This window comes from Notolepis coatsorum (genome assembly GCF_963971535.1).
Source record: "Notolepis coatsorum genome assembly, chromosome: 4".
Lineage (NCBI taxonomy): Eukaryota > Metazoa > Chordata > Actinopteri > Aulopiformes > Paralepididae > Notolepis > Notolepis coatsorum.
Genome location: NC_140168.1, coordinates 166,095,562 through 166,118,631, shown reverse-complemented (window position 1 = coordinate 166,118,631; position 23,070 = coordinate 166,095,562). Strand labels below are relative to the sequence as shown.

At 44.5% G+C, this 23,070-nt stretch overlaps 1 protein-coding gene across 5 annotated transcripts in view; it reads right to left on the bottom strand.

Moving 5' to 3' along the window:
• LOC311227043 (ATP-dependent 6-phosphofructokinase, platelet type-like) overlaps window positions 1–19,221 on the bottom strand; it is a 234,266-nt gene extending 215,045 nt beyond the window's left edge. For all 5 annotated transcript variants that reach the window (XM_084312556.1, XM_084312558.1, XM_084312555.1 and 2 more), the window contains exons 1-2: window positions 19,003–19,221; window positions 3,290–3,363 (exon numbers count right to left, since the gene is read on the bottom strand). In XM_084312556.1, the coding sequence (XP_084168682.1) occupies window positions 3,290–3,363; window positions 19,003–19,102 (174 nt within the window). In that variant the 5' untranslated portion in view covers window positions 19,103–19,221. The remainder of the gene's footprint in view (window positions 1–3,289; window positions 3,364–19,002) is intronic.
• Between the last annotated feature and the right edge of the window lie 3,849 nt (window positions 19,222–23,070).

Sequence of the window (23,070 nt, the reverse complement as noted above, 5' to 3'; positions counted from 1 at the left end):
ATAGTCTCAGTACAAATAAACTCCTTTCTCAAAGATAATAACATCATGGAGGAATTACAATCAGGTTTCAGAACAAATCACAGCACTGAAACTGCCCTTACTAAAATAGTTAGCGACCTCAGGCTAAACTCCGATGCTGGCAAAGTCTCAATTCTTGTCCTATTGGACCTTAGTGCAGCGTTCGATACGATTGACCATAATATCTTGATCAGTCGTCTTGAAAGACTGGTTGGCTTTTCCGATCATGTACTAAATTGGCTCATAACATACATTAAGGGGAGAAGGTTCTATGTTAAGCTTGGAGACAATGTATCCGAGGAACATGACAGCAGCTTTGGAGTTGCACAAGGAAGCTGCCTTGGTCCATTACTCTTCTCACTATATATGCTGCCCCTCGGGGACATCATTCGAGACCACAATGTATGCTTCCATAGTTATGCTGATGATACACAACTATATATCTCCGCAGAACCAAATAACACTACAGCCATACAGTCCATTACAAATTGTATGTTAGCAATAAACAAGTGGATGAACAATAACTTCCTAAAATTAAACGAAAGCAAGACCGAAATCCTATTGATTGGCCCAAAAGCGAAAAGGGAAGTGCTGTGTGAAAACCTGGGGAGTCTGTCATCCTATGTAAAGACTGAGGTTACAAGCCTAGGTGTCATCTTGGACTCAGACCTGACCTTTAAGTCTCATATAAATAAGGCCATGAAAACGTCATTCTTCCACCTAAGAAACATAGCGAAAGTAAGACATTTCGTAAATAAAAAGGATGCAGAGACACTTATTCATGCTTTTGTATCAAGTCGGCTTGACTATTGTAATGCACTGTTCACTGGTCTTCCCAAAGCAACCATTGGGAAGCTTCAGCTTATCCAAAACTCTGCAGCTCGATTACTAACTCATACAAGGAGAAGAGAACATATCACTCCAGTCCTAGCCACTCTGCACTTGCTTCCAATAACTCATAGAATTGATTTTAAGGTCCTTTTCCTAACATATAAAGCTCTTAATGAGCAAGGCCCAAAATACATAGCAAATTCCCTAGTTAGTTATCTGCCCTCAAGAACGCTACGGTCATCCACTACAGGTTTACTAGACACGCCCAGAAACCAAAAGAGGATAGGAAGTATGGCATTTGCCAACTATGCCCCAAAACTATGGAACACACTACCAACACACATCAGAAACGCCAGCTCCATACACATTTTTAAAGGAAAATTAAAAACGTACCTATACAGTCTAGCTTACAAATAGTTATGGCTTGGAAAAACCTGATGGATCCATGAGGCTAGGATAAGCCTTGTGGACCCAACTTTTTAGATGAAGGAACGGGTACATACGCACACAATACACGACCACTGATGGATCCGTAAGGCTTGGATAAGTCTTATGGACCCAACTCTTTAGATGAGGGAACGGGTACATACGCACACAATACGCGGCCACTGATGGATCCATGGGGCTTGGATAAGTCCTGTGGACCCAACTCTGACCACTGACCACATGAGGGAACGGGTACATACGCACACAATACACGGCCACTGATGGATCCATGGGGCTTGGATAAGTCCTGTGGACCCAACTCTGACCACTAATAAAAACGTAACTACACTAGCGTTATAAGAGCTAACATTGCTACCTACCGTACAAGTGCATTGGTTTAGTGCATTTCCTACTTCCGGTTGCTACTGAGCGGACATGTTTGTGCGGACCTGTTCTCCCAAACTGGTAAGCAAATGACTGTTTTCATGTTTTCATTTTTACGTTATTTTCATTTTTACGTTATTATTATTATTATTATTATTATTATTATTATTATTATTATTATTATTATTATTATTATTATTATTATTATTATTATTATTTTTTTTTTTTTTTTTTTTTTTTTTTTTTTTTTAAACATTGATCTTAACTGATCACTGTGACTTTTTTGCTTTTATCGTTATATATGCCTATGTTTGTGTACAGCACTTTGAGCTACATGACATGTATGAAAGGTGCTTTATAAATACTTACTTACTTACTTACTTACTTACTTACTTACTTACTTACTTACTTACTTACCCCTTCCTTCACCCTCATTCACCCAGCTGTATTCCATCCCCCTAATTCACACACGGGCAAACACCCCACTCTCCCCAGCTGCACCCTATCCTCCCCTGATGAGGGGACTATATCTGCACCTCGACGCTGACCAGAAGCTGTCGTGGTATTAATTACCACTGCCCAGGTACGACGTCTCTGCCACAAGCTCTACTGCAAGATACCCTCCGTGTATTGGCTTACTCTAACCCGTTTCTCTCCTGTGCCCCAAAGGACCGCCGTCCCTGTCTGGACGTCACCTGTTCCCGAAGAGGAACACCTAATCTCCCGCTGCCACCCAGCAGCTCCAGCGTCCCTGTCTGGACGTCACCTGTTCCCGAAGAAGAACACCTAATCTCCCGCTGCCACCCAGCAGCTCCAGCGTCCCTGTCTGGACGTCACCTGTTCCCGAAGAGGAACACCTAATCTCCCGCTGCCACCCAGCAGCTCCAGCGTCCCTGTCTGGACGTCACCTGTTCCCGAGGAGGAACACCTATTCACCCGCTGCCACCCAGCAGCTCCCCCGACAAGCACCAGGACCGCTTGCTCGCTCACTGCCGCCGTGGCAGCCACAGGACAGAACATTAACCCCGTTCTATTTCCCCCCCAATTCCTGTGTTGCTCAATTTCCATTAAACACCCTTGAAACCGCTCCTTTCTCTTCTCGTGTATTCAGCAATTGGGCTGTGCTCCAGACTCCAGTTCTCACATAATTTAAAACATAGATTATGCGTTTTTAACGCTATCATTGAAGTGGATGCTGGCACTCAACAGGGTTTTCAATGTTAAATGGCCGGCACTAATCTAATTATGGTACTTGATGTTATGTGTGCTCAACCATCGCAATTACTTGCAATTACTTACTTACAACATCTCATCCTTATACTTTGGTACAAAAATAAAGCTAAACGGGTGTTGCTGCTCCAATGGCTGCCCTGGCGGCTTCCAGCGTAAGTTAAAACTTGATTGCATGTCTTGTTGTATGGAAACAACTTTTTTATAATAAGGAACTACTATTTGCAGGTGTTACAGATGAATGTACTGGAGTAAAAAGTTGCAATGTTTGCTTTGTTTATTAAGTGCAGTCAAAGTCCCTTACAATGTAAATAAAAAGGGTCAAGTGCAAAGAGATTAAAGTAGCATTTGGAGCAGAGAGCAGAGTAAACCACTGAGTCCCGCTGCCCTTGGCTCTCACCTCGTGGATGAAGTAGACCTTCGCTCCCACGTAGATGCCCATCCGGACCACCGCCCGCACCGCTGCGTTCATACCTGGAGGAGGCCGGGGGTAGGGGGGGACAGGGTATGGATGGAGAGAGAGTAAGATCAAAACAGAGAGGGGTAGATAGAAAGAGAGTGAGAGAGACACAGAGGTAAAGATGAAAAGGGACATACAAGGAGAGAGAGAGCGAGAGAGAGAGAGAGAGAGAGAGAGAGAGAGAGAGAGAGAGAGAGAGAGAGAGAGAGAGAGAGAGAGAGAGAGAGAGAGAGAGAGAGAGAGAGAGAGAGAGAGAGAGAGAGAGAGAGGAAGACAGTGAGACAGACAGAGAGAGAGAGAGAGGTATTAGTGGTAGTCGTGACAGAGAATTATTTTGACCTCAAGAATGCTAATAATAGAACACAAATAGGCTGGAGGAGCACTTAGCAGATATTAAACCAGGACGAGCTCAGACAGATCAGACACAGGCCATGAATCTGAGACTAATGAATCAGATACAAGAGCAGACTAGAGATAAATGGCTGTATTCCTTCCTTGATGTTTTTCCTTCATTGTATTTCTTTCTATCCAGAAGTGCCTCTTGAGTGCACACCGTTGTGTTCAAGACCCCTCCAATCTGTGATGTCACCCGGATGTAGAATCCAGGGCCCTCATTCATCAACATTGCGTACGCACAGATATGTACGACCATTTCTAAGCAAAGTGTGGGATTTATCAATTTGAACGTGAACTTGACTTTGTGCGTATGTCTACGCACAGCCCAGAGCATGCATAGCTGGCGCCCCTTGGTAGAATATATTATTACAACAAGGAAATAAGCTTCTGTGCATTAGTTTCAACACTGGCGTGTTCTGTATGAACCGTAATTCATTATAGTTCATTGTAAAATAGCAACAGTAGTGTAATTATGGTCAAAACCCTATAAATAGCATTTGGAATAATAGGTCTTTATCTCCGAATGAATGCAGCATGATTTATATAGCGTTATGCTGTTATCGGAATATACAGGGTGTACTGACTGACTGCGCTCCGCGTACCTCAACTCGTTATTATTTTGCGCACAGACCGCAGAAACACGGAAACGTTTTCATTATATTTAAAAGGCTTTACGTTAAACGAAACAAGTGGAATTTCGAAGCTGTAAGCAGAATACAAGTCATATGAACACCCACGATATAGTGTTCTTCCCCCTTCCTACTGTATAATAAAGAATAAAAAACGCATTGCAATGAGAACAGGGTGTATGTGTATTACAAAACCCTTGCAATAATGTGTCTTAAATGAATGAAAAGCATACATGCTCTGGACACAGAGCATATATCGTGTGGGTGATATGACTTGTATTATGCTTACAGAATTCCACGTATTTAGTTTTACAATGTCAAAGCCTTTTAATATAAATCAAAACGTTACCGTATTTCTGCAATCTATGCACAAAATAATAAGGAGTTGAGGTAGATACACACTCAGAACGTATTACATGCTGGTATGCTGATAGAGTAAACTATTATATGAATATGAATATGATATGATATAAGGTATACACTGGTCCGTCGCGAGGATAGAGACGAGGAGTTGGATAGCCATTAAATGCCATTTGAGAATATAGGCTATTAATGCAATGAAAACATACACACACACACACACACACACACACACACACACACACACACACACACACACACACACACACACACACACACACACACACACACACACACACACACACACACACACACACACACACACACACACACACACACACACACACACACACACACACACACACACACACACACACACACACACACACACACACACACACACACACACACACACACACACACACACACACACACACACACACACACACACACACACACACACACACACACACACACACACACACACACACACACACACACACACACACACACACACACACACACACACACACACACTCTGGTAGAAGAAATAATCCCCTCCACCACAATTAGCGTTTTCCCAAACCAAAAGCCTTGGGTAGACAAATCCATCCATGAGGCTCTGAATGAATGAATGATGAATGTGTGCACCTCAGCCTACAATGCCGGACTCGTCACTGGCAACATTAACGAGCACAAGGCGGCGCACTACAATTTAAGGAGAACAGTAATAGAGGCAAAAAGGCGATACAGGGATAAGGTGGCTGATTCCAGAGGCATGTGGCAGGGCCTCAGAACGATGACAGACAGATATAAAGGCACCACCCCCATGCTGAATAATGATGTCTCCCTGGCAAACAAACTCAATACCCTTTTTTTTTTTTAAACTTAAATTTTTATTAACATTTATAGACAAACAACACTTACACAAAAATGGAACCCATAATACAACATTGTTAAACAGACATAAATAATAAAGTACAAAAAATATAATACAATTGTAATACCCAAGAAAATTAAAATTAAAATCAGAAAATGCTAACTAAGTCAAAAGTGTGTGACATGGGTTCAGAGACCCTCCTTGAACCTCTTTCCTCCTTTACCCTTCGCCCTCTTGTGATGCATTTGGTTCTTCCTCTGTGATGTCGTTTTCGTTCCCCTTGTAATCCTCCCACTTTCCCCATCTTTCTCCAAATTTCTCTTCCTGTAACCTCAGCATGTGTGTTATCCTCTCCATATCCTGTATCTCCTCCACTATTCCTACCCATTGTGCTATTGTCAGTGGGTCTTCTTTGTACCACAGTCTTGTTATTGCTTTTCTGGCCGCTATCAACATTATCTTTATTAAATATTTGTCCCCCCCCCTTGTATTCCCTCGTGTGTCAGGTCTCCTAAGTAAAGCACCAGTCCTGTTTGTGGTAACCCGTATCCTAATATTCTGATCATTGCCTCCCCTATCTCCTCCCAATACCCCTTCAGCTTCTGACATCCCCAGAATATGTGTGTGTGATTTGCCCCCTCCTTCCCACACATCCTCCAGCATGCTCTTTGTGTTGGTGCATATTTTCCCTTCAGCTCTGGGGTTATAAAGAATCTGATTATGTTTTTCCATCCAAACTCTTTCCATATCCTCGATCCTGTTGTTGAATGTTGCACCTCGCATATGTTCCCCCATTCCTTCCCTGTTATTCCTATCTCTAGTTCTCTCTCCCATTTCTCCCTTATATAATCGGTCGTGTGTCCCTTGCTGGTCATTATAGCCCGGTACAGTGCTGATATTACCCTTCCTTTCCCTCCTTCGTATGCCCTTACTATCATCCTAATTATTCCATTCTGTTCTTCTTCCTTGTCCCCTCTTATTTCTTTATTATAGTAATCTCTAATCTGTAGATATCTGAAGTGGTCCCTGTTTTCTAGTCCAAAGTTCTCCTTTAATTTTTGTAGTGTTTGCATTTCCCCCTTCTCTATCATTTTGCATATCGCTGTTGCCCCCCCCCCCCCCCCCCCCCCCCCCCCCCCCCCACCTCCTGAATCCATGGTCCAGCCTCCCTGGTTTGAATCTCTTGTCATGTGCTATCCATCTCAGAACCCCTGACTGCTTCTCTAATTTGTGTGTTTTTACTACTCTGTTCCATATGGTCAAGGTGCATTTGGTGATAGGATCTAACAGTCCCTCTTTTTCTTTGAACAGTTCCCTATCTCCCACCAGAGCTTGTACCTTGTATCCCTCCCCTTCTTTTTCAATGTCTTTCCATCTTGCCTCATATTTGTCGTTACACCAGCACGTCACTGCTCTCAGTTGCGCTGCATAATAATAATCTTGTAGGCTGGGTACTGCCATCCCTCCCTCTTCCTTTGGTAGTTGTAGTGTTTTATATCTGACCCGTGGTCTTCTCCCAGCCCATATGAACCTCGATATCAGTCTGTCCCACTCCCTGAATTGATTCTGTGGTATTTGTATCGGTAGTGATTGGAACAGGTACAGTAACCTTGCTAGTATGTTCATTTTAATGACCTCTATTCTTGAATTGAAGTCCAAGGGCATTACTGTCCATCTCTCAAAGTCTCTCTTGATGTTCTGATTTATCTGTGTATAGTTCGCCTCAAACAGTTTCCCCACCCCTCTCGTGATGTTCACCCCTAAGTATTTAATCTTGTCCATGTCCCATCTTATCCCGTACTGTTCCCTAATTTCCGTCGTTGGGGTATAGTTCCATGCTAAGGTCTGTGTCTTTGTCACGTTTAGTTTGTATCCTGAGTAGTGGCCATATTCCTTCAGTAGATCCATCAGTGCCGGGAAGCTCTTGTCTGGTTGCCTCATGTATACTATCACGTCGTCCGCAAATAGGCCTAGTTTATATTCCGTTCCCTTTATCCTTACTCCCTTAATGTCCTCGGTCTGTCTGATCAGTTGTGCCAGTGGTTCTATGAAAACGGCGAAGAGCGTTGGTGAGAGACAACATCCCTGTCTGGTAGCCCTCTCTAATCTGATTCTATCCGTCAGGCTGCCATTCACCTTAACCCTCGCTGTCGGTTCTTGATATAGCGCCTTGATCATCTTCATCGCCCTCCCGTTCAGTCCGAACCTCATCAATGTTTTATATAAAAATGTCCAGCTCACACTGTCGAATGCTTTTTCTGCATCTAGGCTAATCAGTACCGCGCTACCACCTTGTTTTTGTATCTCCTCTACTATGTGTAATGTTTTTCTCACGTTGTCCTGTGTCTGTCTCCCTTTAATAAATCCAGTTTGATCTTCATCTATAATGTCTGGCATAAACGTCTCAAATCTCTTTGATATTATCGATGTATACATCTTGTAATCCACGTTGAGTATGGACACAGGTCTGAAACTACTACATAATTCTCTATCCTTCCCTTCCTTCGGTATCGTGGTGATTATGGCTTCCTTCCACGAGGGGGGCATTTTGCCCTCTTCCATCGTGTGTCTGAACGCCGCCCCTAACATGGGTGCTAATTCCGTTCTAAATGTCTTGTAGAATTCCGATGGGAATCCATCGCTCCCCGGAGATTTGTTGTTTTTAGCTCTACTAATTGCCTCTTCCAGTTCTCGTTCCGTAATTATTTTATTTAATTCTTCATTCTGTTCTTTCCCTATCGATGGTAACTCTAGCTTCTCCAGATATGCTTCTATTTCCTCTTCTCCCGCTGCTTTTGGCTGTGTGTATAGTTTCTCATAGTATTCTCTAAATGTCCTCTCTATTTCAGCTGGGTCTCTCAATATTTCATTAGTCTTTGTATCCCTTATTGTGTGTATCGTGTTCAACTTCTGTTGCGTCCTAATTCTCCTAGCCAACAGTCTGGTCGCTTTTGGTCCCCCTTCATAGTACGTTTGTTTCATGAACCTCGCTTTCTTTTCTATTTCCGTCAATAATTCCCTATTTATCCTGGCCTTTACTTCTTTGATTTCTCAGAGCGTTTCCTGTTCTTTTGATATCTGGTGTCTCCTTTCTAGCTTCTTCAGCTTCCCTATCAGATTGTGATATGTCTCCGTTCTGGCCTTCTTCAGCATTGCTGTCTTCTCCATCAATTTCCCCCTTATCACCACCTTCAGTGTGTCCCATAGAATGTTCGGATCTACCGCCCCGTTGTCATTTTCTTCCTTATACCTGGCTATCTCCTCCTTGATCTGACTCACCACCCCCTTGTTATTTAATATTCCTACATTTAGTCTCCAGATCGTGTTCCTCCGTCTCCCTTCTAGATCTACTGTCAGATATATGGCACTGTGATCCGATATGTCCGCTACTCCTATTCTGCTCTCCCGTACCCTGTAACTGTCCCCCGTCGTCATCAAAAAGTAGTCTATTCTCGCATATGTCACGTGCGGGTGTGAGTAATGTGTGTATTCCCTGTCCATGGCGTGCATCCCCCTCCAAACATCTGTAATTCCCATTTCCGTCATCTGAATATTCATATATCTACTGATTGGTGCCCGTCCTTTTCTAGTACTCGTGGTGTCTAGGTCGTGATTCAGTACTACATTAAAATCTCCCGCGCATATCAATATCCCTTCTAGTTCCATCACTATCATATCAAAAATGGTCTCATATAAATCCCTCTCACTCTCTGGGGGTGCATAAACATTCACTAACGTAATCATTTGACCCTCCATTTTTCCCTTCACCAGAACAAACCTTCCCTCCTTGTCTCTTACTTCCTTGATCAATTCAAATTTGACTGTGTTTTTGATTAACGTGATTACTCCTCTCCTCAGGTTCTGTTTAAAGGAACTATAGTATGCATTTTCATATCCAAATCTCTTCAGTTTCTCATGATCATGTGCTACCAAATGTGTCTCCTGCAGAAAAATCACTTCCATCTCACTTTTTTTACATTTCAACATCACTTTGCCCATCTTTATCGCATTATTCATTCCATTAACGTTTAACGACATCATTTTTATACCTTTAACCATTGTCATCTTTCTTCTTCTTTTGTCTGTCAGTCCCCCCCAATGTCACATTCATTCCCCCCTCCGGTTGTAGCCTCCGCTCTCCTTCACTGAATACATATAATGATTAACATAAATAAAAAACATAAACTTTACATAAAGTGCTCCCAAGGCGTTCGGGGGGTCCCTGTGTCCCCCCCTGTCCCCTGCTGGTGGGTGAGGAGTAGTTGCTCTCCTAGTGAGAGGCCTCCTCCTGACGGCTTGGGGGTTTGAAAGCTTTACCCCCAACCGCTCGTCATATTTGTCCAGCCTTCTTACTGTTTTTATTGCTGTCGAGCTCCTGGTAAAAAGCGCTCTGTCCTTCATTCTGATCAAAGACCCCCATTTCCTAGGTCCCTCTCAATGTGGCTCATATGTTCCAATGTCCCTCCTTCCTCCCAAACCCGTGTGTGGTGTCTTCTGTGTACCCCTTCTTACTTTATTTTCCTCCCCTCTATTTTCTATGTGATGTCCATTCATCCCCTTAATCCCTTCCAACTGTGTTACTCGCAGCGTGTGTCTATGTATTTGTTTCAATATGTTCTGTGTTCCATCTATCATACCTAATTATATTTCCATTTATTTCCTCCATCAGCATGTGTATTATGTGTCCATGTATACGTTATGTTCGTTCCTATATCCTGCCTCTACCTGGGAATGTGTGTTTATGTATATGTTATTTCAGTTTCTATATTTTGTCTCTATTTGGATAGTTTTTTCAATCTCTTGTGCGTGTACTCATCCGTTCGTCTCCTCCCGCCTCCTCTCCCCTCCTTCTCCGTCTCTGGCCTCCTCGTCCGTCTCCGCCTTCGGTCTGTCACGTCTCACCTCGGCCTTCTCCTCTCTCCTCCCTCCTCTCCCGGGTTTCGATCTCCTACTCTGGTCCATCTGCATGCTTTCTCCAATCTCTGCTGCAGGCTCAGCGTCTGGCCCTCCTGTCCCCTTCCTTCTCCGTCCTCCGCCATCTGCATCCCCCGTCGCCTCATCTCCTCCGCCGCCTCCCGCGCCGTCGCGTACGTCACCGTCCCTTCCTTCCAGTGAATCCTTAGCGAGGTCATGGGTGATTGGAATTTCATTCTGTTTTCTTTCAGAATTCCCTTCAGTCCCGCGTAGGACCTGCGTGTTATTGCTACCGCTGTCGAGTAATCGTGATCAAACGACAGTCTTTTCCCCTCGATTTCTATCTTCTTGGTCCACGCGGTTCTGAGTATCAATTCCTTAATCTCAAATCTCAGAAAGTTAATAATCACCGCCCACGGAGGTCTGTCCGGTTTCGGTCTCGGAGCCAACGCCCTGTGGGCCCTCTGTATCTCCATTTTTTCCAGTCCCGTCTCCTCCAGTTGTTCCTTGATAAGCTTTTCCACATATTGGGTCACCGATTCCCCTTCGACTCCTTCTTTCAATCCCCATATTCTGATGTTATTTCTCCGTGACCTCCCCTCCATGTCCGATATCTTTGTCTCCATCTGTTCTTGTTTTTGAATCGCACACGTTAACACCTCGTGTATCTCTGTGTTCCATTCCTCCGTTTGCGCCGTTCTATTCTGTACCTCTGTTACGTTTCTGTCCTGTTCCGCCATCTTCTCATCCACCCTTTTGAGTTCTGTATTCACTTAGTCCTCCTGTTCCTTCCTCAATTCCTCCCGTAACTTCCCAATATAATTTCTTATCGTGTCCGAGTTCAGTTTTATGGTTGCCTGCATCGTGTCCGAGTTCAATTTTATGGTCGCCAATATCCCGGCCTGCATGAGCACGGCCCATCCTGGCATTCCCTTGTCCGTCTCAGCCGAAACTCCCCCTTCCTCCGCCTGCCCCTTCTCGGTCTCGCCTCGGGGGTTCTGCTCCATCGAACTCTCCTCTTCCTGTGAGTCCTCCATTTCTCTTTCCTTCATAATTGTTTTCTCCTCCTTCCTTCTCGTTTGCATCTTCATTTTTTATCACTTTTCGTCACTTTTCGGGTCTTTATTTCTCCGTTTTTCACTCTTTTGACCAGGAGCCTCACCGCATGCGTGTTACCCTTCCGCTCTCATACCGGAAGTCACTCAATACCTTCTATGCACGGTTTGAGGCTGTAAATAACAACATCAGCCTACAGGCCACTGCAATGGAGAGTAGAGCCACTGCCGATGGAGACTCAGTGTTCAGGATAACAGAACATGAGGTGAGGAGGACCTTTAAGAAAATGAATACCAGGAAGGCAGCAGGACCGGACGGCATCCCCGGTTGCATTCTAAAAGTCTGTGCTAACCAACTGGCCCCGGTATTCTAGGGCTGTCTTAAATACTTCGAAGCTTTGAAGCTTCGTTCGATGGCACGAGCTTCGAACATTAAAAAAAATCAAAGTTTAAAATTATTTTTTATTTTATTTTTATTTTATTTTGTTTTGCCTCCAAAATCTTGCGCCTCCATTCCAATGAAACGAAAGTAAGCGGCGCCTCGACTCCACCTCTCTACAACAAGCATGTGGAGATTATCTGTGTTGAAAACAACAAGGACATGTGCAGCAGACATGTCGACGAAGAAGTCATCAGACGTGTGGTTACACTTTAAAATATGCAAAGACAATGCCTCTACAACAACTTTGTCAAATCACCTAAAAAATGTAAGTATCGTTGTACACGACGGCGACACCACACAAAACATTAATAAGGCTATGCCTATGCTGCTATGACTAATGTGTTACCAAGTTGGCTAATTTAATTGTAATCATCTGCTTTTGTAGGTGCATTGTCTGATATAATTATAAATGATAAATTAAATATAATATAATTTGCTTGATAGACGAAGGTTGCAACATAATTATGTAATGTCATGTCGTTGGCTGTGAGAGCAGCCCCACTGCACCCAGGCAGCGCAGCCGAGTGAAACCTTGTTGGCTGCGTCACAGTCACGAAAGGGGCTACTTAATTAATTCAATCCACTTTATTTATAGAGCACATTTAAAAACAACAAAGTTTACCAAAGTGCTGTACAAGTCCCACAACATAAGATAAACAAATTTTCTTTTTTATATTATAATTAATAATATTATTATTTATTTATTATTTAATGTTTTCATAAGCGTAAAGATACAACAGCTAGATTAATGATCAAGTTAGTTTACTGCAGGTTTCGCAGGCTGTGCATTGTGCTATTATATATGCGCAAGTTACTGTTGCATAATGTAGGCTATGGCTGCTATTATATGTAATTCATATAGGCTACCTAATAGTATATGATTTTTAGAGGCATCTATTTTGTTGTCGGTATTAGGCTAATACCGACAACAACAGGGGGGGACCCTGATGTAAACAAGACAAACGTCTTTCTCTGGTCTGCATCCCCTTAACAATTGTGTGTATTGAGCCGTACTGTATTGTACCCATTCTGCAATCTGTTAAATAAAGTTTTCATTCATTCAAAATAGATGCTTCTAAAAATCATATTATAGCCAATCGAACACAACTAATAAAGGCATTCATATTACAGCACGGTTATAATGACACACCAACGCCAAACAGTGGTCAACGAACGGTCTTTATTAGTATTTTGAGCTGTCCAGGCAGAATTGCAGCAATGGTCTTAGGGAGCCGTTGATATCTGACATCACCGTGTACAAGTCAGCCTTTTATTTATCCCATAACACCGGTTGTGTCTTCTTGGTTCGACAGCGCCTCAGTGAACAATCTCTCGTGAAGTTTCTCAGAGTTCCGCTCGGGTCAGTCCATTATTTCACATCCGATGGGGGGGTGTTTCATGACCATATATGGATAATCATGCACAAGCATTGAAGGTAGAACAAAGAGGTATTTATCAACACGTAGGAGCGTATGACCTGTGTACGCACGGTTGATAAATCCCATTTTTTTTGTGCATGCACACATTCTAAATTCTGTGCTTACGTATGAAAATAGAATACTTTCTAAGAAAAAATTATAAATGAGGGCCCAGGACTGCTCTGTAGACTTTGTGGCCCCGTCAGATGTTATTATGTGAGCTCTCCGATCCATTGAGGTTTAAATTCTGGTTCAGACCAGTTAATAATGAGGCATTCATTCTCAATCAAATTTGGAAGAAAATGTACTTCCTGGATAATTATTGATTCAAATGAAAGTGAAACAAACACAAGCCAGTATGAATCTCTATACCCATTCTTTCCAATCGTGCCCGAGAGCAGCCTGGAGCTGTATACACAAGCTGCCCCCCCCGGTGCCAACATGGCTGTCTCACTCTCTCTACCGTAGTGGGAGAGCAGCCTGGAGCACAGTGCTGTATACACAAGCTGCCCCCTCGGTGCCAACATGGCTGTCTCAGTGTCTCACTCTCTACCATACTGGGCCAAGAAGTGTCCTCCCACATCACACACAAAACAATGCAGCCCATTCATTGGCCCTTTCCATACAATGTGGGAGGGACCTCGCGTTGCCTGGGATGCAATGTCACGCTTCGAGAGCCTCTCTCTGGGTGCCAACACGCTCGGTATTACCCAGACTGATTCAGTTATTGGGCGACCGGGCCGTCTGCTCAGCTGCTCCTCGGCTGTGGAATGCCCTCCCTGACCATCTGAGAGCACCACAGTCCGTTGAGGCTTTCAAAACATTTATTTTTAACAAGGCATTTGCCTAAATGGACCAACTGACCTTGTGTGTTTTAATTATTTATTTTGTATCTGAATGTTTCATTCATTTCATTGGTTGTTTTATTCATAATATTTTTTTAACATTTTTATCTCCTTTCATGTAGCACTTTGAGATTGTTACAAATATAAAGTGCGTTACAAATATAATTTATTGCGGTTAGGTGGCGTAGCGGAGATTGCGTTCGTCACCAACCCCGAAGCTGTGAGCTGGATTCGCTCCGGGGTTGTCACCAGCTTGGCTGGCCGTTCACACTAATACAATTGGCTGTATTAGAGGGTGGGAGAAGCTGGCGGGGTGGGTCCGGGTCGTTGTAAACAGCGACTCCTACAGTTCGGTCGGGGCGCCTGCTAAGCGCGGATAGGACCTGAGTGGGATAGTGTGATCCTTCCACACGCTACGCCCTCTCAGGGAGGATCCGCGCTGCCAGGTGAAAAGAAGCGGTTGATTGGCTGGACGTGTGTCAGAGGAAGCACGTGATAGCCTCCACTCTCCCAGATGATCTGACTGTGGGGGGTAAGTGCGCAGCGACCAGGAAGGGATTGGGAATTGGCATACGACTAACATTGGGATGGGAGAAAATCGGAGGAAAATGGAGGGGGAAAAAGATCAATAATAAAAAAATATATATATATAATTTATTATTATTATTACTTATTGAATTTCTGTGCCTCATTTTGCCTCATGCATAATGACCATAAATCACCCCTTTTGCTGTGATTTCTCTCAGGTATGGCTTAGCTTCACTGAAACAGACAATGACAACATTCATATGTTGCACCTTTTTACTGCGAGGTGTCAATTAATTTTCTTTAGGTCACACTGGTGTGATTTTCAAACCCAAAAAAATTACTTTCAAGATTTGTTCAAAAGGTACCACAACTGTACTGTCCATCCCAGTATCAACGTCTCTCTCTCTCTCTCTCTCTCTCTCTCTCGTTTAGGCTACACGCGTTGCTAGGAGACCCGGAGCCGTGCTCATTGGAGGGAACGAGGAGCTCTGTGTGTGCGTGTGAAATGGGCTTGAATTGTTGTTTAATGAGGATGAATACTTCAAAGTTAGTCACTGGAAGATTGAATCGGATGATGGCCAGCGGTCATATGATCTGCATATACTGTAGCTTGTTTTCATGAAATACTGTATCTTGACATTTTACATGAATGGGAGCGGACAGTGCCGGTTAGCCTTCGGGAGAGGTGTTAGTTGGACAATGCCTAGGCTAACCGGCACTGTCCGCTTCCATTCATTGTGCTAAGCTAGGCTAACGTGCAGCCAGAGAGGAAACTGGTATCTATCTTATTGTCTCTCTCTGGAGAAGACGGTAAGCTAATTTCCTAAAATGTTGGCGTGTTCCTTTAAAGTTATGGTTAGGGTTAGACTAATTACTCTAATCTAACCCTAACATTAGGATTACTCTAATGTTAGGTTGAGATTAGGGTTAAAGGAATGAATAAGAGTCGATGCAATGTCCTCACAAGTATATTAACTCATTCTGCACCATCGCTTAATGCGCCAGAGGACGCTAGTACGCCATCCCTTTAATCAATGGGGGGACTGCGAGATTTGCGAGTGCTTAAAATATATCTTATATTATAGCTATGGGTCTAATACACCCGTCGATTGTCAGTGAGTTGCTTCCAGTCAACATGTACAAAATAGATTGTTTTTTCATCCGTACATTTCCGTTTTAAACCGTTTTGAATACGAGTATAGTTTTGGTGATTCTTAGTAATCCCAGGAAAAGACGCGATAATAGCCCTTTAGTGGAATACACTAAACACGTTGTCATTTTTCGCCTGATTATCGAATCTTCCTGAAATCAATGCTAGATTATTATTATTATTATCCTTCCTCATGCAGGAATGAAATGGTCCTCATAGCGCGGCGCTCGCACCGCCACCTCCTGCACTCAACGGTAAACAGCCACACACACACACACACACAGACAGCCGCGATCGCGGTAGAAAGAAATATCAGATCAACGCAAGATTTTATATATAGAGTCCTTACCTGGTATCTGATGTAATGCAAAATAAATAATCCAATTATCTGATCGCCATTCCAAATGCTGCTCGTGGAGGTCCGTCCCACATTGCCCGGCATTGCATATGAAGGGGGGGGGGGGGGGGGGCAGCATAGCAGATGTAATGTTGTAAAGGCTAGTCCTGCCGGAGTATTTAAACCCCGTCCGCACGGCTCAGATCGGCCCTGAAAAGAAACTACACCATTTCTAATAGAGTGCAATACCGACTGGAAGGCATAGGCGCCGGTATTTGCCCTTTTGCGAGCTCAGACCCATTCCCAATGATAACAACAGGCTGGATGGATGAAAAATGAATGGATATAGCTAATAAAAGAAATAACAATAAAAACCTGACTTTTCTCGTGATTGGTGCTGAACGGTTGGCGAGTTAACCTGACTTTTTCCGTGATTGGCGCAGAATGAGTTGGTATCAATGTTTGTGTGTGTGTGTGTGTGTGTGTGTGTGTGTGTGTGTGTGTGTGTGTGTGTGTGTGCTCCTGGATGCAACTGTTTCATAACATAGGCGTTGGCCAAAGGCCCGGTTGCTCTAGTCCTAGCAGTGGCCACCAATCATTCATGATAGGGTCAGGTTACAGATTACAAAGGACCCTGGGTCATTTACATGGTCCACTGTTTCACGTCAAGGACCATTCAATCGATACTATAGGCATCTGGGCACAGTCCCCCATTTTGTCCCAGGGACCCCAATTGATGTTGTTCAATAATATGATTTGGTACATATGATTTGGTATTAATAAAATGATTTGGTATTAAATTAAACGACTACAGTACTTATTATAGCACTGAGGACCCCCTGAAATCCCCCGAAGGATCCCTGGTTGTGTGTGTGTGTTCTCCTGGATGCAACTGTTTCATAACAAAGGCGTTGGCCAAAGGCCCGGTTGCTGTAGTCCTAGCAGTGGCCACCAATCATTCATGATACATTTAGTCATTTAGCTGACGCTTTTATCCAAAGCGACTTACAAGTTCTGTACAACAAGTCATCAGGAAGGGCACAACTCTTATCAGCTGAGTAACAAGGACCTGGTTGTCCCCAGAACCTACTTTGGGAACCACTGGACTAAAAATAATTGAGGCCTTGTAGTAGGCCTATCATAATAATAATATCTTGTCTCAATGACTTACTGCTGTTATGAATGGAAGGGAAAGAACACATTCATAATGCATGACTTATGCATCATCTCAGTAGCATATACTACACTATACCATGTGACGTGGCATGGCTTAGTAAATCACCTACCAACGTTATATTTACATCATAAGAGCTGGCATGCATGACATGCCTTTCTTTGCATGAAATGCCAAATCGTGCAGTATAGGCTATAGTTTGTTGTTTCTGATATTGCGTCTCGCCTATAAGTCTAATAATAATAATAATTCATTACATTTTATATAGCACTTTTATCAGACTCAAAGCGCTTTACAGCGTAGGGTGGAAATTGCCTCCTTCAGCTTCTACATAAGCCTACTTCACATCTACAATGCAATGACACAGCCATATGTTGTTATGTAATAACCAACAAGTAAGGTTTCAAATAATGGACATCTGCGGGAAATGTTCATGTCAGCCTTGCACTAGTGCCAGCCGCCAGGGTCCGTGTACGTTTTGATACGTTTGACAGACACGTCATTTTGGAAGGAATAAGAAGCGCGTCGGCACTGAAGCGCTCTGAAACGACGCGCTCTGAAATGTTGGGAGGCTGGACTCTGCTGTTGTACTTGCTGGACCTCACGTAGGCTGCACACATCCCCCACTCACTCACTCACGACTCGCGCGTCTGCCCTATAACGGAATCCTCCGTGCTGCAAGTCACGTGCTCCTAGCCGACGCTCAAACCGGAGGCGACCGACAATAAATGGGCCGGGAAATCTATTTGACAACAATGCTATTTGTACAGACGTTCATATAGTCCCAGACAAGGCTATTCGCTAATGTTTTGGAGATCTGATCTGTGAATTAGGCTATATTTTGTATGCATTGTTGTTCCACAAATGTCTACAAATCTAGGTGGCATAATGTCAATATGATATTGATATGATGCGATGCGCGCGTCTGTCTGTCTGTCTGTCTGTCTGTCTGTCTGTCTGTCTGTCTGTCTGTCTGTCTGTCTGTGTGTCTGTGTGTGTGTGTGTGTGTGTGTGTGTGTGTGTGTGTGTGTGTGTGTGTGTGTGTGTGTGTGTGTGTGTGAAATCGAGTTAGTCGTTGGAAATAATAATTCCGCAATGCAGGCTGCAAGATTAAAAAGATGTATCGCTTGAGTCGTTCAATAATCATGAACGACATCACTTGTTGATATGGTTAACCATCTCACTTCCAAAAGCACCTTTCCAAACGTGGCTAAAAAACAATGCATTAATAATATACATGAATTGTTCCAACAATATACGTTCGTGGTATACCTATGTGTGGGAGAGGGGAACTTTATGATAATGCATGTGAATAGAGACGCATTATGTTGGTTGCATAACTGTCGATTAGCCTACAGAAAATGACCTCAGTCAAATACAGAGCTCTTGAGAACTACATGCAACACTGGCAATTAACTCGACCATTTGTTCTTTTGATCTCTCTGTAGCCTAGTAGCCCACTGGTCTGGTCTCTCCTGCTCCACTTAAAGGCACTTGTTACTCTCTGGCCTGGCTGTACTGGTACCTTGGGCATCTCCTCCACTTGTCAGAACAGCGATGGATTTCTCGGCGCCCGAGAAATTCTCGAACAATTTCTTGGTGTCTTGCCGCTTCGGCGCCGCCATGTCTCTCTCCTTTCGAGCCTTTATGGGAAATAAATCCTCAATTGAACAGTTAATAAAAACGGTTCTAAAAATGCATACGCTCCGGTTGAAAGTGAGCCAAGTGTCGGTATCTCAGAGGAGAGACGGTAACGGTGGCGTACTGCAGTGGTCACCGCCCCTTTCTCCTCCACTCCCCCCTAACCTCGTTCCCAGCTTTAACCCCCCCCCCCCCCCCCCCCCCCCCCCGCTATTCCCACCGACCTATGGCTGGTCATCAACGAGTCTGTAAGCTTTCGTGTGACGGACAGCTGAATCCTCCAATAGGCACGCAAATTATTGATAATGTGTTGTTTATATATTTTTACCTTACTGGCCTATCTCACATTATTCATTACGTGTTATGCAACCGTGTGCACTACTACTACTGTATCAATTATCATAATAATTTTTAGTATTACTAACTATGGTATCTCACACTGCAGTTGTCAAATTTCCCAACATCCAAAGCATGATGATTCATAAAACACAAAATGTGGCTGCTATGGGTGGCGCAGTGGACATTGTGCTTGTCACCAACGCAAGAGACACCGGGTTCGAATCCGGCTGTCGGCGTTGCCTCCGGCTTGGGCTGGCCGTCATACTAACTCAATTGGCAGAGTTAGCGAGTGGAAGTCGAAGGGTGGTAATCTGGACGTTGTGGACAGTGACTCCTACAGGTCGGTTGGGGGACGCCTGCACAGCAGAGACAGGAAATGGCGGGGGTAGTGTGAGCCTCCCACACGTTACACCTCGCCAATGAGAGTCCGCGCTAGCAGGTGAAAAGATGTGACAGGCTGCCTCCTCGTGTATCGGAGGGGACACGTGATGCAAGGCTTCTATCCTCCCTACAACCGGCCAGTGCATATGCGAGCAACATTCAAGACAGGGGAGGGGAGAATTGGCACAGCGAAATTTGGATGGGAGAAAAATAGAAAAGTAGGAGAAAAAGTGGATAAAAAAATATAAAAATGTGGCTGCTATCTGTTCCATGGCATAAGATTGTACAGTAAGGTAGATATCTTTAGGTAGAATAACAGGTATGGTGGCAGCTCTTCAAAGATACATTGTTTCTTATCTGGAAAATAGAAATGGGCAATCATCATGAGCAACATAAAAGACCAACATTATCATCAAAACAAGTGCAAATCTGCAATATGCATGCTTTCCTACACACACATTTTACCTCCATGCTACATTGAGGGTGTAAATTGCAGTGGTGGAAAGTAACTAAGTACTTTTACTCAAGTACTGTACTTATAAGCACACTTTCAAGCTACTTGTATTTTAGGTGAGTATTTTCATTTTAGGGAACTTACTTGTACTTTTACTCAACTACATTTCAAAGGAAGTGTAACTGAGGGGTACAATTCCCTGACTGTATTGATAAGTAAGGCGATTCTCCGCTCCATAAATCACAGGACCAAAACAAATATAATCCAGCCGCAAAGGGCTATGTAGTCGTCGGGTAGATTAATCCAGTGTACATGTCCACACGGTTCTCGTCTAGGTCTCCTCGGGTGAAAGCGCCATGAAAGCAGCCCAGCCTGGATAAGCACTCTAGCTGGTACGAGGAAGCGTTGGTGATGCTGGTCACTGTAGAACTTTAGCCGCACGATACACTATACACAAATAGACTATTACTGACTTAATAGAAATATGTCGCACTCGACGGTATAGCGCCAAACTCTGACAATTCAGTTATTAATTCGCACGCGGTCTCAATGCTCTATTTGGGGCCAAACAGGCCATACTTCACCGCACGGAGTATCGTGGGTGAGGCTTCAACTTATTGGGTAGCTCTACTTCTGTATTCACCTGCGCCATATTTATATGCACGGCGAACAATCTAGTGCCAACCTCATTTCTGTCTCGTATCCCTGGGCAAGGCCGGGCATGTACAGACATGTCTTGACGGTGGCCTTGAACCTGACTCTGGAGGCATGGCCCTGGCGCCTGTGGACCGCTGTCCAATAGGAGAACAAAACATCATGGTCCGTACTAGGCTAAAGGGATATTCCGTGTATATGTACAAGGAATATACAAGGGATATCAAACGATATACAAATACTATGCAATATATATCAATCAATAAATATATATATTCGGTTTAATCTGATCCTTTGTAACAGCCGCCTCCTAATTAGTCCCACCTAATTAGCTAAGCAGAGACAGATTAACCGCACTGTCCACTACTCAATGTCTGTTGTGAGGGGTCGGGCAGTTCACAAAGTCATGGGGTCATGGTCGTCATCGATAGTATCGGGGAGCCTTGGCAGTTCTATTAGCCTCGCCACGGGTCGGGTGTAGATCCGTCCTTGGACGAGCACTTCGGCTGCTCGGACCTTTCCGTCGGCACCGGTGATCACTTTGCTTACGCGGCCAGCCGGCCACATAGCTCGGGGTAGTGACTGGTCGATAATCATGACGACTGTTCCTTCTGTCAAATTGTCTCACTCTTTCACCCATTTCTGGCGGGTCTGTAGAGACGGTAGATAGTGGAGTAGGAAGCTGTTCCAAAACTTGTCAGCCAATACTTGACTGTACCTCCACATTCTTCGGCCGTTCGCTTCTTCAGGCCTGTACATTGTCTGTGGTAGCGTGGGGTCCAGCCGCACCATCAAGAGTGTGTTGGGGGTGACTGGGTCGACATCTGCTACATCACTTGAGACGTAACCGAGGGGCTTTGAGTTCAATACTCCCTCGATCTCCGTGAGGACTGTCATTAGGACTTCTTCCGCCACGGTCTGGGCCCCAAGCACGGCATACAGGGCTGTCTTTATTGAACGTACTTCTTGTTCCCAAGTTCCACCGAAGTGAGGTGCGTTCGGGGGATTAAACTGGAAGTCAATCTGGGATGGAGCGAGGTGGGTCTTAAGTGCTGGGCCCATAGCTTGGAAGCTCTCTCTCAGCTCTCTTTCTCCGCCTTTGAAGTTTGTCCCGTGATCAGACAATAATATAGACGGTTTGCCTTTCCGCGATGTGAATCTTCGGAAGGCCATAAGGAATGAGTCTGTGCTCATGGTTGGAAGGAGTTCTATATGCATCGCTCGGGTGGTCATGCATTTGAATACAATACCCCACCGCTTCTCGGTTCCTCTTCCTTTCTTTATATACAGCGGGCCGAAACAGTCCATACCGGTGGAGTGAAAAGGCTTGTCGCCGAGTCGGAGGCGACAAGGAGGTAGGTCAGCCATCCGGGGTATACTGGGCTGCGCTCGCCACTTACGACAGTCTAGACAGGTTCGCTGGAAGCGCCGCACTGCTTCTCTCCCTTGCAGTATCCAATAACGACGTCTGATCTCCGCGAAGACTCTCTCTGCCCCGGCGTGATGCACATCCTCGTCGTATTTCTTTATGATCAGCTCTGTGACCTTGTGTCGGCTGTTTAAGACTATCGGGTACTTGACGTCATCCGGTAAGTCTGGAGCTCTCCGCAGACGACCACCCACTCTGATGAGACCATGGGCGTCGCTCTCGGGGGCTAGGTGGAGCAGTCTGCTGTCTGATGGGACGGGCTTTGCTCCCTGTAGACAGTCTAGCTCATCGGGGAACGAGTCTCTCTGGGCTCGTTGTAGTAGAAGAAGTTCTGCTTCTTCGTAGTCAGCTGCTGTAATGTCAGTAGTGAGCTGAACCTCTGGGTGGTGCCACAGGAATGTCTTTAGCTGCGCACTCTCTAGGGTGAGGCAATCGTCTATGTCGGGGTCTGTGGAGACGAGTGTGTTCAATCCACAGAACATAGATTTCTTGTTTTCGGCCTCCTCTTTACTCGCTTCCCGTGGGGTGGGTGTAGGCCACTCTTCTTCCGGGAGCTTGAGGAACTCTGGCCCGTCACTGTATAGGTTGTGACGGGTGAGGTCATCCAGGGACATTCCCCGGGTGATGACGTCAGCTGGGTTGTGTTTTGTGTCCACATACCTCCAGCTTGCTACTTCTGTTAAATCTTGAATCTC